The following is a 17,500-nucleotide window of genomic DNA, read 5'->3' on the forward strand; positions in this document are numbered from 1 at the left end:
TATTTAAGTGGGTGCGATAATTCTTGTTAAAATGCGATAATTTCAACGTGCCATGTGCGATAATTTGGGTTTGAGAATCTGGCAACGCTGGTGTAAAGGTGTGTACTGTGTAACGTGTGTTAATTTTGTAATGTGAAAGGAGTTGGTGTGGCCTGCTTCATGCTAATTGCTATCATAATAATTTCTTTGTTCTAACCATAATTCTACTTCGGTGGCTGAGCCAGTAAATAAATAATAGTGTAAAACAAAACAAAACAAAAAATAAGTCGCCTATTCGTCATATCTGTGTCTTTGAATGTGAGTTCTTTATTGAGTTTTCGTGTTACAGACTACAAATATGGGGTCTGTATCATGGATATGATTATGTGACATGAACATCATCCTTATAGTGATTATAGAGAATGTTTTTTTTTTTTTTTCTTCTTCAGGTGATTTACTGAATTACGTATCTGACTCTACATAACCATTAAAATGGCAGACGAGGCAGAAGCAACAACCAGTACTGAGTCTTATGCTTGGAAATATTTTGAAAAACTTAAATGTGAAGAATCATCGCGATGTAGAAAGTGTCTTGCAGTTATAAAGTGCAGAGGATGGTCTACTAGTGGTATGATTCGTCACCTCAAGAGCAAACACTCAATTGAAAAAACAGAAAATCTCAAACGTCCTTCAGACAAGTCTCCTCATAAAGATGCGAGTGAGGTGAAAAGGAGTTCTGTGCAAAGGAAAATGACTGGTTTTTTGAAGAAGGAGGAGACGAAAGAAGAAATCGTTGGGAAGCTAGCTGCAGTAGATGGATTTTCCATAAATGCCATCGCCAAGAGTGAGTTCATAAAGACATCAATGCTTGCAAGGGGATACAAATTGCCTCAAAGTCCAACTCTTGTTATGGATCTTGTACATAAGCAGTACAACGTTGCAAAAGAAAGGGTGATATTTGATATTAACAAAAGGAGACATGTTGGGGTTAGGTTTGGATTATCTCTTGATGAGTATACTTCACTAAAAAACAAGAGGTACATGAACATAAATTTACATACTAGTGACACCTTTTGGAATTTAGGAATGGTTAGAATCACAGGTTCACTACCAGCAGAGACTGCTGTTGAGGTAGTTGAGAATAAGTTAGCCGATTTTCAGGTAAACTTGGAAAGAGATGTAGTTGCATGTGTAACTGATGGAGCCAGTGTCATGGTTAAGTTTGGCAAACTGATTAAGACCTGTCATCATATGTGTTATGCTCATGGAATACATCTTGCTGTTTGCGATGTTCTCTACAAGAAAACAAATGATAACTTAGTTAGTTTGGAAAGGAGAAATGTTACCTATCTCCAAGAAGAGGAAGCAGATGATGTGGAAGCTGTGCAAGAGGAAGAAGAGTTCAGTGGTATGATTGAGGTGGTACTTGTGATGTCTGCCAGTGCATTTACTGTACAATCTACCTCGAATGTTTATTGACGTTTTAATCACTCTGACCCTTCGTGAATTTGTAAGTCTAATGTGCATTGAAGTGTTTAGGAATGGTTTTGAATTCTTGATGGAAATTCATCATATCATATCTATTTTACTATTTTCTCTCCACAGACGTTGATGAGCCCATGTCCCAAGATGGCCAGCAGAGGACGTCGCCCACTGCTGGCACTTCAGGTAAATTTGCGCACACACACACACACACACACACACACACACACACACACACACACACACACACACACACACATATATATATATATATATATATATATATATATATATATATATATATATATATATATATATATATATATTATCAAATTTTGTTTTAGTAGTATAACAAAATGTAAGTGGATTTCACCAGCATTTCTGAAATATTTTGCTTTATGAAAATGACGTCACGTAACTTAAATGGATGTTATATAAATTGCACAACTTTTCTTTCTTTTTAGCTGATATTTTTATAACTAAACAATGGAAGATAAAGTGTTGATACGTATATTCTCATACTGAAAATACTGTTCAGACAGGTTTTTGATGCAGAGATAAATGAATAGTTATTCACATAGAAAACGGTTTGGGTAGGACGAGTGGGTCATCAGTCATATGCCATGTGCAGTACCTACACATTTACATAGCATGAAAATTATAAAAGTGATCAAAGTTCAGAAAAAGAAAAAGAAACAAAGAATAAAAGAAAATGTATATATCATGATGCACAATGTGTGAATGTGAGCTCTAGGAAAATCTGCCCTCTATATATAATGGAATATTGTTAATCTAGACATCTCTTTGTGAGAATAGATAGTGATGTATAAGTTGTATTGCTAATAATTTTAATTGTTTATTTGTTTATTTATTGTTTTTTCTTACTTTTGGGAATAGATTCCAAGATACACTACTGGATCAACACAGTACAGTCATTATCAGGAGAAATATTGCTCCAATAAATATTGACAACATTCTTAGTGAGAATGTTACAAAAATATGAATCAGCATGTTAATTTTTGTGTTGAACCATTCCAGGTTTGGTTGGCCCATATCTCTTGAAGAAGGAGGCTCACTGCTCGACAGTGCTTGATCAGCTGATGAGAGATGAGACTTTCACTGATGTAACACTTACAGCAGAAGGGCAGAGCTTAAGAGCACACAGAGTAAGTAGATTTGTTAATTACTTAAACCATCCACCTTTGTTTCATATTTTTGTATTTGTAGTTAGAGCAAAAATTGATACTGTGTTACATTTTCCTTATTATTGATTATGATCATTACTGTAAACATTATGGAAGTTTGCTTCACAAATGTGTATAATGTAAAACACAACCCTTTTTTATATAACTTTATATTCTTATTTATTTATTTATTTTTTTTTTTTGCAGTCTATGTACAAATATAGCCGGAAATTATGAAATGTTTTCTATATGAATTGATATTTGATGAGACATATCTTACCTTCAATACATTGTGCATCTTCTTTGTCCTTCATACATTGTTGAGTGCAGTTTATACCAGATTTTGCAAGGTGCTGTAGATATGAAAATCTAGATTCACCAAAATGCCTCTGATTGCAGCTTTAGATCTTAGAATGTTGAAGCTCTCCACCCATACTATCTTGTGCTTGATGATTGCCTACAATCATGAAATGTGTCCATTTATATGATCAATCATCAAAGTATGTAGTCTATTCAAGAGCTTGTAAACTACTTTTCCATATGTTTGGCAATATGGTGGGATGTAGTATCCCCACATTTAGAAATGAAACCTAATATCAGATAGATGTATAAGAGGGGATATGATAGTTATTTAAAATGTTCTCAGATACAAACTACATAGATGTGAGATCTTTCTTTACCTTAGAGGAGGGAAATAGGACTAGAAATCATGGCAGGAAGATTAGAAAGCAAGGCTGCAGGTTAGATTTAAGAAAATATTTCTTTAGTCATAGGGTGATAGACTTCTGGAATGCATTGCCAGAGAGGGTTGTAAATAGCACTAGTTTGACAGTGTTTAAAAACAGATTAGATAAGCACTTAAATTTATTAGATTTATAATTATGTATAGCACTGCATGATAGTTTTTATAAGAAATTTACTATAGTTAAACAAGACATGATCCCCATGTATGGGGATCACAGATTGTAGAGGAATTCGCTGCAGGACTTAGCCCTGTTAATGGGCCAAATATTTAGAATTAGTATATAATGTATTGTATACTTGTAAGTGTATCTTTAAGTACTGATGATGAGGTCGCTGTGCGACTGATACAGGATAACCTAGATGGGCCTTGGCGGCCCTTTGTTATCCTATTATTTATGTTATGTTTTTTTATGTATGTTATCAGAGCAGTGTTCTATTGGCATCATCTTCCAACAGATTGTATTGTGTTTGGCCAGCCCTTACTTCCGGCAAGTCTTGAGTCGAGAGTTAACTGTCCAAAGTGTTGTGGTTCTACGTGATATTAAGTTTTCTGAACTGCGCAATATTATTCACTTTATATACACGTAAGTACTGTTCATAGCTTCCAAACGTGGTGAGCATTTGTTTAATTCAAACTATAGGAAGAGTTGTGTCCAATAGATGAATTTTTTTTTTTAATATTACTAGGTGCTAGGTAGTTCAAATTTCATCTTTATCTTTGTCCCTCAAATTTGATGTTCACCAGCAGAACTTATTTTCAGTACATTTTTCACTGATGTATTAAGAGAGTTACCTGTGTTAGAGCAGTGATAAATAAGCTTGTTTGTACTCAGTTCATCTTGATGTGAAATGCTTGGTTTCCAGTACACATTTGAAATCTGCAATTTCAGAGGTGAGGCTACAGTTGATGCCTCTGAACTTGAGTCATTCATGAGAACAGCAGAAATATTGGAAATTGCGTCATTATGTGAGGGACAGAAAAGTACCTCAAGCCGTGGACCTTTGTCGCAGAATTCCTATAGTTCAAGTTTCACTATTGGAGACTTTGAGAGACTTGTTGGAACAAAAAGGACAAAGAAAGAAGCATCACCCACTCCAAGCAAAGTTCGAAGACTTTCAGGTAATCTATAATTTTTTTATTGATTTTGGTTTTTAAGTTACTCTACAAGAGCAATGTTATGTTAAAGATCTGCTCTCATATTTGCTATTATTGCCTTTTGGTTGGTGGTTATAGTTAATAGATGTGATTATGTATCTTCTGGGGAATCATTGTAACCATTAACAGTTATATTACTCTGGAATTTTATATCTATTTTTTTTCTTCATCATTTGCAGTTATAATATGATATGTTTTCTTATGCCATGAATATTTTGTGCTCCACCACTTCAGAAATTGTATTGTCTATGAATGTGTTTGCCCTTTATGAGCAATTCTAGGAACAGGCAGATAAACATACTCTGTTTTCTCATTTTGTAAATAACACATAATTTCTTCAGGTGAGGGCCATTCATCAAGGTCATCTTCAACTGAACCAACTGCCACAATCAACCCCCTGTCCCTTATAAAAGAAGAACCTGATTGTGACAACTTGTTTAATGATAAATCTGGCAAAGGAATCAATGAAAACACAGGCACCTTAATTGAAGAGACTCAAGAAAGTGAAAGAACAAGGCGAGATTCAGGTGAAAGTGTTGGTGGCTTTGCTGCCATAGCTGGTGTTCAGAAAAGTTCCAGCACAGATGAGAGGACAGAAGACTTCTCCTCAATTGCTGATTCATCACCAGTTCCTCCAGTAGATGATTCGGTAGAACAGAACATTGCACCAATTCTTCCAGATACAACTGCCGTTCCTGGAAGGTAAGGGCATCATTCACTGATAATAAAAAAGAGCTATTGATGTGTTATTGTCAAATTTATCAATAATGATTGTAGTTTTACCTATGTAGATTACATGTGGCAAATAAATTACATTAACATATTCAGTTAAATGAAACTGGTCCTGGTGCCTTACATGTTTTAATTTCTCTCTCTCTCTCTCTCTCTCTCTCTCTCTCTCTCTCTCTCTCTCTCTCTCTCTCTCTCTCTCTCTCTCTCTCTCTCTCTCTCTCTCTCTCTCTCTCTCTCTCTCTCTCTCTCTTTACCAGTATGACGTGATTTATATGTTTTTAATTTTTTTTTATTTGTTTATTATTTGTTATAACCAGTCATCTACCTATGTGTCCTCTATGATGCCTTTAATTTGATGTCTTTTTAATTCCTTCACTGAAAGTGTTTTCTTATTTCAATGTGGCATTCAAATATTTTAATACAGGATTACTGTGAATCCCATTTAATGTGTGGTTGAAATTTTGATCATATTTTTCATAATCTGCAGGTGTCCATACTGTCCACATCTAGTCCAGAAGTTTGAGGGTGTAGCCATGATGCGACATCTCCTGGTGTCACACCCATGCAAACCAGCCTTTCCCTGTGATACCTGCTGGAGAGTGTTTGTCAAAAGATCATACTTTAAGAGTCACCAGCAGAAATGTCAACAGTCTCTTTGTTAAGTTATAGTACAAAAAATAACAAGTATGGATAAAGTACTGCTTCACTTGTTCATAATAATGTATGTATTTCTAAGCTTTCGTGTGTGCATGTGTGAATGTTTGTGTACATGCTTCCACCTACACATTCATGGTGCATAAATATAACTTGGAAGAAATACCAATGTGAGGCCTGAGCTTTGTAGTTTAGAATACTCATGATCACCATGCTAGTTTCATACATGATACAATTCACAAACGGAAAAACTTACAAACTTAATGTAAGCATCAGGATGGAAGGTTAAGGTTATGAACTAACACATTATTTTTCATGTATGTTATATGTATATATATATATATATATATATATATATATATATATATATATATATATATATATATATATATATATATATATATATATATATAAAAGGAAACTTTCTTAATTTTGATTAAATTACAATTATGATCACTTTTTCACTTTTAGATGAGTACTGAAACTGAAAAACCACAGTGAGGTGTGGTGTAGCAGTCTTGTGGTCTTAATAAACATCTCACTTACTGAGAAATCAATGCGCTTGTACCTCACTTGCATTGTACGCCCTTTGTGATGTCACACTCCTTAATTTATTGATTAATGTGTATTGTTGATTTTGTATTTTCGTGTTCATAATATAGTTTTGCTACATATGTAAGAATACAGAGTAATGGAAGTCAAGAAATGCTTTTGTACTATTTTTGTAGATCTGTAGTGATTTAGTTTTGTACAGAAGACTGCAGCTTTAATTGTCTTTTTGCACATTTGGCCCATCTGTATTATTCGGAAAAACTTAGAATGCCTTGTCAATTGAAGATCTTTTATATGATGTTATTATACAATACATAAATGCCTACTTTTCTTGTGATGCAGCAATATATGCACAGTAGTTCAACATTGCCTTTATTTTTCTTCATTCTTCAATGCATACAAATAATTATTTCTTCAATCTTTGTTTTATTTGGACCAGTACTCATTCTCAGGTATTTACATGTGTCTATTAATGTGTAGAGCATTCATATATACTGCAAACACACACACACACACACACACACACACACACACACACACACACACACACACACACACACACACACACACCGGTAGCTCAGTGGTTAGAGCACTGGCTTCACAAGCCAGAGGATCGGGGTTCGATTCCCCGGCCGGGTGGAGATATTTGTGTGTGTCTCCTTTCACGTGTAGCCCCTGTTCACCTAGCAGTGAGTAGGTACGGGATGTAAATCGAGGAGTTGTGACCTTGTTGTCCCGGTGTGTGGTGTGTGCCTGGTCTCAGGCCTATCTGAAGATCGGAAATAATGAGCTCTGAGCTCGCTCCGTAGGGTAACGTCTGGCTGTCTCATCAGAGACTGCAGCAGATCAAACAGTGAAACACACACAATAGTTTCATGTTTAATTACTATTACATACTAATAACTTTTCATTGGGTTATGCATTACTTAAGCTAACCTTCCTGTAAGTTTACTAATAATTACACACACACACACACACACACACACACACAGACACACACATTTCTATATGTGTTCCTCTTGTATATTAGGTGCACAAATCTATCAACTTCAATGCCAAAATAAGTATTCCATTTAACTAGTCTTTTCCTGTCAAACAATTCTTTCTAGATAAATTTACAGCAGTAATTCTGTATTTGACATTCTCTCTCTCTCTCTCTCTCTCTCTCTCTCTCTCTCTCTCTCTCTCTCTCTCTCTCTCTCTCTCTCTCTCTCTCTCTCTCTCTCTCTCTCTCTCTCTCTGTGCTGCACTCTTAATGATAAGTACTTAGTATGCATCATTATTTCATCATGTCACTCTTGTCATCTCATTATCTATTATCATCATCCTTTTCAGTTCATCCAAATTTTTATTGTACTTTTTATGATAGATTTCCTAATTAAGGACATCATCTATCATATTATTTAAATGCTTCTTCATGTGTGCCTAGTGGCTTGAAATTTTCTAGTCCTTCTGTTATCATATAATCATTGCTTCCTTCTTGTATTCTTTCATTCAAACAACATGAAAAATGGATTAAACTCTGGTGCAGTCTCCTTGCTGGCTCTCCAAAGCAAATAAACACACTCATTTATCATCAAACAGTGACAGCAGACAGACTTGTATAGTCATGAACACATATTTCAAGAAGGTTCAAGATGAGGGAGCTCATTATGAATTAGTTACTGTTTGAACAAGAAAAAAAAAATGTTATCTTTTTGATGACTGAGAGAAATGTACGTAGTTGCTTAGTGCCTGAGTGACAGCTTTGGTGAAGTGCACTGGGTCTGCTAAGGACCAGGTATGCAATACACAGAAGATTATTTTAGATATCACCTCCAGACAACTTATGACACCAGACCATGCCTTGTATAAGCAAACATAATATCATTTGTATGTAATAAATACCTATTTTACAATGTAAGCAAACATTTGAGATGTATTAACAAGGTGATGTCAAGTGAACTGTTTAAATTAAGTAATGTAGTGTTTCTGTAAAGTAGCTTTAGCATTTATCATGTCATAGATGAAGTCATTACACTAGTTTTGATAACTGGAATACTTGATAGAAGAAAAATAATGAAAATTATGTATTTTCTATTCTTATAAAACTTAACTTTGCCTCCTATTGATGAATATTCATTCACACTCATGTTTAGAACATGAATGTGTTATATATATATATATATATATACTTTTTTTAAAGTTTTCTGCATTGTTATGAGGTGCTAAAATTATTGTGTTTATGAGTCATGATATACTTTTGTTATTTACTGCTTTAGTAAGTTTCATGCATTTGAGAATTAATATAATTAGATACATAACGAGTTGCTAGATATTTACAAGTTGTATAATGACTTAAATAACCGTAGTCACTTCAAAGAAATGTTTTCATAGTATTAGATGCAGCTACAACAACATAACAGCTTTCAGTTCAGTTTGAATATTTTTTTCTTGTTTTGCATATATGTCTTGATAATATAGAGGCATTAAGACTTAGGAAGTAAGTGAAGAGTGGAGGAAATATGGGAGAATTGAAATAGGATTTGTGTATTTAAAAAAAAAATCCGAGAAACAAATGCTTTTCATTTCTACACATTTGAAAACTTTTTTTCTTTTATTTCAGGTTCTAGACTAATGTACTCATTGAATATGAGCAAAACTAGTCTGCAAATAGAAGAATTGTGTTTTGTAGAAGATCTACATGAGACACAAATCGGGTACACTGACATTTTTTTTGGATGTATTAAATTATGTCCAGTAGTGTCTCTCTCTCTCTCTCTCTCTCTCTCTCTCTCTCTCTCTCTCTCTCTCTCTCTCTCTCTCGTGTGTATTCGTTCTTTTTCTCGTATAAATAAATAGATACATAAAAAAACGTATAAATAAGTAAATACATAGATTAATAAAGATAAAAAAAAAAATAGGCAGTTCAATAATATATATATATATATATATATATATATATATATATATATATATATATATATATATATATATATATATATATATATATATACAAAGAGAGAGAGAGAGAGCTTTCTATATATCTCTTGAGGGATTCCTAGTTACAAGTCAGTTAACATGATGCAAAAATAATTGATTGTCTGTAGTATCCATACCTCGTAGATTTCAAGAAGTAGCACTTGTCAAAGTATCAAAGTTTGCAGATGATACTAAGATAGCATGTGCAGTACAGGGTGAAAAGGACAATTACAGAATACAACGAGACCTGGACAGGCTGATAGCATGGGCAGACAGGTGGCAGATGGAGTTTAATTCTAAAAAGTGTCAGGTTATGCATTTAGGTAAAGACAACACAAACTTTAACTATGAGATGGAGGGATGTTGGCTAGAGGCAGTAGAGGAAGGAAAGGATTTAGGAGTAGTGATAGACAGGACTATGAAATTTTCAAAGCAATGTTTAGAAGCAAGAAATAGGGCAAATAGGATCCTGGGTTTTATAAATAGAAATGTTAGTTATAAAAGTAAGGAAGTGGTGCGTAGCTTATATAATTCCTATGTTAGGCCCCATTTAGAGTATTGCATACAGGCCTGGTCACCCCACTATAGGCAGGATATCAACATGTTAGAAGCAGTTCAGAGAAGAGCAACTAGGATGATACCAGCATTAAAGCGCCTGGAGTATAGAGATAGATTAAAGGAATTAAACATGTTTTCATTTGAGAGGAGATGTATAAGAGGGATATGATAGAGTTATTTAAAATGTTCTCAGATACAAACTACATAGATGTGAGATCTTTCTTTACCTTAGAGGAGGAAGTAGGACTAGAAATCATGGCAGGAAGATTAGAAAGCAAGGCTGCAGGTTAGATATAAGAAAATATTTCTTTAGTCATAGGGTGGTAGACTTCTGGAATGCATTGCCAGAGACGGTTGTAAATAGCACTAGTTTGACAATGTTTAAAAACAGATTAGATAAGCACTTAAATTTATTAGATTTATAATTATGTATAGCGCTGCATGATAGTTTTTATAAGAAATTTACTATAGTTAAACAAGACATGATCCCCATGTATGGGGATCACAGATTGTAGAGGAATTCGCTGCAGGACTTAGCCCTGTTAATGGGCCAAATATTTAGAATTAGTATATAATGTATTGTGTACTTGTAAGTGTATCTTTAAGTACTGATGACGAGGTCGCTGTGCGACTGATACAGGATAACCTAGATGGGCCCTGGTGGCCCTTTGTTATCCTATTATTTATGTTATGTTATGTCTCGAATCATGAGAACGACGATGGTGCCGTTGCAACGACACATTTGTTTACGTTAGCGGAGACGGGTCTTCCACGTGCCCACCCTGTTGGCGGCGGTGGGCGTCCACTCCTCACACCAAGATGCGGTTCTCCACCTCACCTGCGTCTTCCTGAAGAAGTGTGGACAACTTCCCCGCCTGTGATCACCTCACAGGCCACCACCAGGGCTCATAGGATCTGTGGGATCGTCGAAGCCCGAAAACAACAACAACAACGTGCAAGTGTCACTGCACTTACCCACCCATCACCGGACCCCTACTGCCCCTGGTGCAGGACGGTCGAGGAAACCATTGAACACTTCTTCTTACACTGCCCCCGCTTCCACTCCCACCGTGTTGTGCTCCGTGATCACCTTGTTGCCTTGGGTGTGTCTACCTTTGACCTGCCCACCCTGCTGGCGGCGGCGGGCGTCCACTCCTCACACCAAGCTGCGGTTCTCCGCCTCACCTGCGTCTTCCTGAAGAAGTGTGGACAACTACCCCGCCTGTGATCACCTCACAGGCCACCACCAGGGCTCATAGGATCTGTGAGATCGTCGAAGCCCAAAAACAACAACTTACCCACCCTCCTGACAGATTCGGGTGTGCATTCATTCATCCTTCTCGACATCCTGAGGATCCACTGTCTATTGCCACGGCGGTGGTAGTGTTACATGACTACCTCAAGGCTGATAAGGATCACTAGGTCTTAGCAGCTCAAACAACAACGAATGTTGTTGCTGCGTACCATCTGTGCCAACTCCACTCCAGCGTGTTTGTCAAGCATATCCCAGATATACAAATAGTGAAAGGTATGTACTAATTTCAATAATTTTCTCATGAGACTATGGTGGCTGATAATACATTATGTGATACTTTGATCAATGTTCAGGTCAGTGCAGTGCTCACTTAGTAGGACCATTGGCACACGAGATACCGTCCCGCATGCTCTCCTCCATTCCCGGCTCCCTCTTCGCAGCTCTTCCACCCAGCTGATTTGACATCACATAAAATGAGAAATATATGGTATATCATTTTGTTTTTTACGCAGGAGTTCCTTGAGACGTCATGTATTTTAAGTGTTACACAAGAGTTAAAAGGTTGAGAAACATTGCCTTATTCGTTACCATATTTCTCTCTCTCTCTCTCTCTCTCTCTCTCTCTGACCAATAGCGTGGCTTCATATATATTTGATGTCAAATCAGCTGGGTGGAGGAGCTGCAAAGTGGGAGCCGGGAATCGAGGCTAGCGTGCTGGACGATTTCTCGGGAAAGTGCCGGACCATTAAGTAGTTGTATTTTGGCTCTATCGGTCCAGTTGATAGCAAGGGTATTGGGATATCTTCTATGTTTGTTCACTTCTTAATGGAATATTTACTCATGTTTGAGAACCCATGAACTGCAGGTGTACCTCTATCTCGATCCATTACCAACTCAGACCATTCCCTACTATAGTCGGTTCCATCTATGAAGTCTGGTTAAGGTGGGGTAGGGCATGTTGTTTACCTCTGGCCTTGCTGCCAATTCAGTCTTCATACATGCATCTCTTATTTCCCATCCATATGCTATTTAAAATGTGATATGTTATGTATGCCGTATATAGAAAAGGAAGCTACATAGTAGAGTGAGTGATGATGTTTAGGATTATAACAATAATTTATATAAATTCTATGACATGTGGCCGAGGTTTTTTCTAGTGTTGCCATGATGTGGTGGCCACCTTGAGTCCCTCACCCGGGTTGTGTCAGATCACGTATCATGGCTCACACCTCACTTCCTCTAAAGATAAAACACGTCAAGACTTTTACCTCATATAAACTAGCTAGTGTGAAAAAAAAGAAAAAATTTAATATAAAATAAATACTAAATAAGTACAATATAGATAATTCATATACATATATAGTATATATATTGTATATATATATATATATATATATATATATATATATATATATATATATATATATATATATATATATATATTACTTGAGTCAGTAAACGCAGAAGTAGGATAACACTCTTGCCAGGGGCGATGGTGGTGTGGAACTGAGGCAGGGTGTTAGTGTATTCAAGTGTGAGGCTGGCGGTGTGGCGGGCAACCACCAACAATAACAATAAATCCCGCACTTTACAATTTATAAATTTTCAATTTTTTTAATCTTAAATTGCCTTATAGTGGACTGACGTAACTACGAGTTTGACGTAACTCGAGACCGACGTAACCCGGGACTTTGCTGTATATATATATATATATATTTACGTCAGTCCACTATAAGGCAATTTAAGATTAAAAAAATTGAAAATTTATAAATTGTAAAGTGCGGGATTTATTGTTATTGTTGGTGGTTGCCCGCCACACCGCCCGCCTCACACTTGAATACAATAACACCCTGCCTCAGTTCCACCACACCATCGCCCCTGGCAAGAGTGTTATCCTACTTCTGCGTTTACTGACTCAAGTTCTTACTATCTTGCTCAATGGCACCAAAGAGAAAACTTCTTAGTGACAGCAGTGATGCTAAGAAAAGGAAAACCATTATGCTACAAGAAAAAGAGGACATAATTAAAAGACATGAGAAGGAGGCAGCAGCTGTGTGTGAGAGAGGGAAGAAGAAAATGGGAAGCCCGTTACCATGACAACGGGGAGGTTGACGACCTTGAGGGCTCGCACACCCATCACAACAATAACAACTCCGGAGCCTTTGCCTGGGCCACACGACACTGCAGCTGACTTGCACCGTCTGCGCCTGTCTGCTGATCCCTATTGCCCTTTCCTATTGCATTTCCTGCCCGCTGCCCACGCTTCTACTCCCACCGCACTGCACCACGCTCCCAGCTGTCCGCCCTGGGCGCCACAACATTCGACCTGCCCACCCTCCTGGCGGCCTCAGGCGTCCACCCTCTCGGCAACCTGCAGTCCTTGGCGTTCGTGGCCCTAATCAACAACAAAACAAGCTTGTGTTTCATATTCTTACATAGTTGTAAATAATATAACAATATAACCTTTAACTTACCTGAATGACCATAAACAATGATTGGTTGAAAACTCGATAATATGCTTTGAAATGTACGGAAACTCGAGTTACGTACAAAATCGACTTACGTCATGTTTCAGGAACGTAACTCTGACGTAAACTGAGACCTTACTGTATGTATATATATATATATATATATATATATATATATATATATATATATATATATATATATATATATATATATATTGTGAGGGTATGAGGGAGACACGCCGTGCTGGCTCTTCCTCCCTTCCTAAACTACCTTGCCTCGGTAGTTACTATACGCTCTGCCGGCTTCGTGATGCCCCCAGGCCGGCCCTTGTTAAGTTTTGGATCTCTGGTACCATGAAGCTTTGCTACTGGCCTTGGCTTCTCCCTTTCCGAGGCTACAATTGGATCCGGGTTTTGAAGCCAAGACAGACACCAGCACACCGTCCCTTGGTGAACACCTCGCCTTTCTTCAAGCTGGTTCCTCGTCTCACCGGAAAAGAAGCCAGCCTGGGCTCCTGCTGCTTTTCTCAATACCTCCACCTGCTACTGCTGTTGTCTCTCTGCTGCACTCCAGCTTCTGGACTTTACCTCCTGGCTTATTGCTGAGTGGATCTTCACCGGTGCACCCAACCCTGGTGACTCAGCTCGCCGTCTCTTTGCACAGAACACAGAAGAATGCTGCTTTCTCACGACTACGGCACGTCTCGGAATGCACAGTGGCTCCGGTATGCTGGAATACCAGCAATTTTTTTTTTTTACCAGTAATACGGTATCAGAACAGGACAATGGCGTTGGTGGAGTGGGAGAGGCCAGGACTTTGTTTAAAACCATGTGTGCGGCCGTTCAATTACCAGATATTTTCACCACTAATGAACGTTTGGCATTAGTGTAAGTTTAAAATGAAAATAACTGAAAACTACAAACAGAGCGGATGAGAATGTTATTCTGAAGACCGCAGCAATGCAACTTGTGGAGGGAGAGGCTAAGGAGCTATTGTTTACAACCACGTGTGTGGACGTTCAACTATCAGGTATTTCTTTGAGTATTAAATCAAACGTTTGCGTTCGAGTATTGAAAAGTTTGACTATTAAGACATTCCAGTATTGAGTCTTCATTGTATATATATGAGATAGAGATAAACAGGAAGCTTGTGGGTAGGCAGGTAGGGAGACAATTTTAATCTGATAATTGGTAATTTTGGAATGGGGATTCCAAAATCTGCCACACCTAGAACAAACTTCAATTATTGAAGTTCCTATGGCCTGAGCTGTGGTTCACATTTACACACTCTTTCCTGATCTTTGGCTCACAATTTATGACTTAAGCAAGGAAAATAATTATTGGCAGCTGAAGTAGCCACTGTGTACTTGTTTGAAAAAGCACAATAGTATGGACCTTGAGATCCTCACTGGTTTACAGATCTGTTCACTGAGCAATAACTTTCCCAATAGTATCTTTAATATCAGATCTGTAAGGATCTCATAGTCATTTCCCTTAGAATCCATTACCTTATTGAGGTGAAATTTCTACTACTTAGAATTGTTTCTTTTCATTAGTTTATTATTCATCTAAATCAAAAGTGTTAGTCATGGTCAATTATTTCAGTTAGAGATAATTAACTTTTGGTAGGAGTGAAAGAGCTATTGAGATATATTTGTGAACTGACCTGTACATTTACATATTACATTAAACATTCTCTCTCTCTCTCTCTCTCTCTCTCTCTCTCTCTCTCTCTCTCTCTCTCTCTCTCTCTCTCTCTCTCTCTCTCTCTCTCTCTCTCTCTCTCTCTCTCTCTCTCTCTCTCTCTCTCTCTCTCTATATATATATATATATATATATATATATATATATATATATATATATATATATATATATATATATATATATATATATAAAGCCATATCTCAGCTTCAACTAAAGAATATTTTTCCTCAGATGCCTGAAGACCAAAGTAAAGAAAATGATGAGAACCCAACAGATGATGACAACAAGAAGGTTGCTGTTATTACGAAGAAGAAGAAAGTTTTCCGTCCAAAGAGCAGTGTTGTTAAAGGGGTGCCCCCAGAGCTGGAAAATGACCCTAAATTAAAGCTGGCAGTTGAAGTGTTACCTCAAAATTACAATTTTGAAATACCAAAGACAATCTGGAGAATTCAGCAAGCCAATGCCAAGCATGTTGCACTCCAGTTTCCTGAAGGTCTTTTGATATTTGCCACAACAATTGCAGACATCTTGGAATCTTGGACTGGAGCTGAAGTTACAATAATGGGGGATGTGACATATGGGGCATGTTGTGTTGATGACTTCACAGCACGAGCCATTGGAGCTGACTTCATGGTCCACTATGGCCACTCGTGTTTGGTGCCCATTGATCAGACAGGTTCCATCCCATGTTTGTATGTGTTTGTTGACATTCAGTTTGACACGGTTCATTTAGTGGATGCTATCAAGTCTGTCTTTCCCACAAATGAGCCATTGGCACTGGTGTCAATAATTCAGTTTGTCAGTTCTCTACAGAAGGTTGCCCAAGAATTGAGGGACTGTGGGTATAGTGTGTGTGTTCCACAGTGTCGTCCACTGTCCCCGGGTGAAATCCTGGGCTGCACTTCAGCCCCAGTGCCCTCTGAACACACCATTATCTGTCTTGGTGATGGCCGCTTCCACCTTGAATCCATCATGATCTCAAACCCAGAGTTATCAACTTACTTGTAAGTAATAATGGTTTTTACAGTTTGTATTTCATTTGTACAATATTTTTCTTTTCAAAACAGTGATGAATGACCATTCGAAGAAAGTGGACATTTTGATGGTCATGATCAGTCTTGAAAAATGTGTCAAGCTCAGCCATAATATATATTAAATGTGTTTTTGTCATTAATATAAACAATGTGAAAGTGTATTTGGATAGTTCCTTTAAGAATTTTCACACCAGAGAAATCTGTAAATTGATTGTGATTGTGTTGAATAGGAGGTAATGCTAAATTTATAATGATTTAAACAATAAATAGTTCATACTTATATATTTTGGTTCTTTCAGATACAACCCATACAGTAAGGTTTTGTCTAGAGAATATTATGACCAGCCATTAATGAAAAAGATCCGCAAGGAAGCCATTGATAAAGCAGTCAAGGCTGAAAAATGGGGCCTGATCCTTGGTACTCTTGGGAGACAAGGAAACACTAAAGTCATGGAAAACTTGCAGGTATGTGTGGCTTTCGAGCTATTTGTGAATGTTGACTTTCATCTTCTGTTTCATATATTCACTAGTATCCAGTATTTTTGTATTGTTATTCTCATTTCTGTTACGATTATAATGCTAAGTAATAGTTTGCAGATTATATTATATTATTATTAAACTGACATTATTATACTGATGTTGATTCTTGCAAGTTAATCTACTGTGTAGTGTAGAGGTTATATTGTCAATGCAATTTTAACAAAGTTATCACAAATACAACAATTTTTAGTCTTTATTTCCTAGAAATCTTAATTACCAGAGAGAGAGAGAGAGAGAGAGAGAGAGAGATGATTATAATATGTGGTGAGAGAGAGAGAGAGAGAGAGAGAGAGAGAGAGAGAGAGAGAGAGAGAGAGCTTAGATGGATAGGGATGGGATATGAGGAATGTAGAAAAAAGGAAGAAGTGGGGATGGGGAGGCAAACATGGAGTAGGGTTGGGAAAGCAGGTGTGTCTTAATTGACAAGTCATAACTTCTGAATAATTTTGCCTCTTGAAATTCCTTGAGTTGACTTGTCGCACTAGCTAAAAATAAGG

General features: G+C 37.1%; 2 protein-coding genes across 2 annotated transcripts in view; both read left to right on the forward strand.

Annotated features, from left to right (window-relative positions):
• Window positions 1–6,901, forward strand: part of LOC123503625 — a 17,432-nt gene extending 10,531 nt beyond the window's left edge. Inside the window, exons 4-9 of the mRNA XM_045253548.1 lie at window positions 1,585–1,647; window positions 2,500–2,627; window positions 3,846–3,973; window positions 4,280–4,509; window positions 4,887–5,247; window positions 5,765–6,901. Coding sequence (XP_045109483.1) covers window positions 1,585–1,647; window positions 2,500–2,627; window positions 3,846–3,973; window positions 4,280–4,509; window positions 4,887–5,247; window positions 5,765–5,939 — 1,085 coding nt within the window. The 3' untranslated portion in view covers window positions 5,940–6,901. The remainder of the gene's footprint in view (window positions 1–1,584; window positions 1,648–2,499; window positions 2,628–3,845; window positions 3,974–4,279; window positions 4,510–4,886; window positions 5,248–5,764) is intronic.
• Window positions 6,902–10,728: 3,827 nt separating this feature from the next.
• The window catches only part of LOC123503634 (2-(3-amino-3-carboxypropyl)histidine synthase subunit 1-like), an 8,525-nt gene continuing 1,753 nt past the window's right edge, over window positions 10,729–17,500 (forward strand). The window contains exons 1-3 of the mRNA XM_045253561.1: window positions 10,729–11,530; window positions 15,661–16,433; window positions 16,763–16,928. Of these exons, the coding sequence (XP_045109496.1) occupies window positions 15,661–16,433; window positions 16,763–16,928 (939 nt within the window). The 5' untranslated portion in view covers window positions 10,729–11,530. The remainder of the gene's footprint in view (window positions 11,531–15,660; window positions 16,434–16,762; window positions 16,929–17,500) is intronic.

This window comes from Portunus trituberculatus, chromosome 14 (genome assembly GCF_017591435.1).
Source record: "Portunus trituberculatus isolate SZX2019 chromosome 14, ASM1759143v1, whole genome shotgun sequence".
NCBI classification, from domain to species: Eukaryota; Metazoa; Arthropoda; class Malacostraca; order Decapoda; family Portunidae; genus Portunus; species Portunus trituberculatus.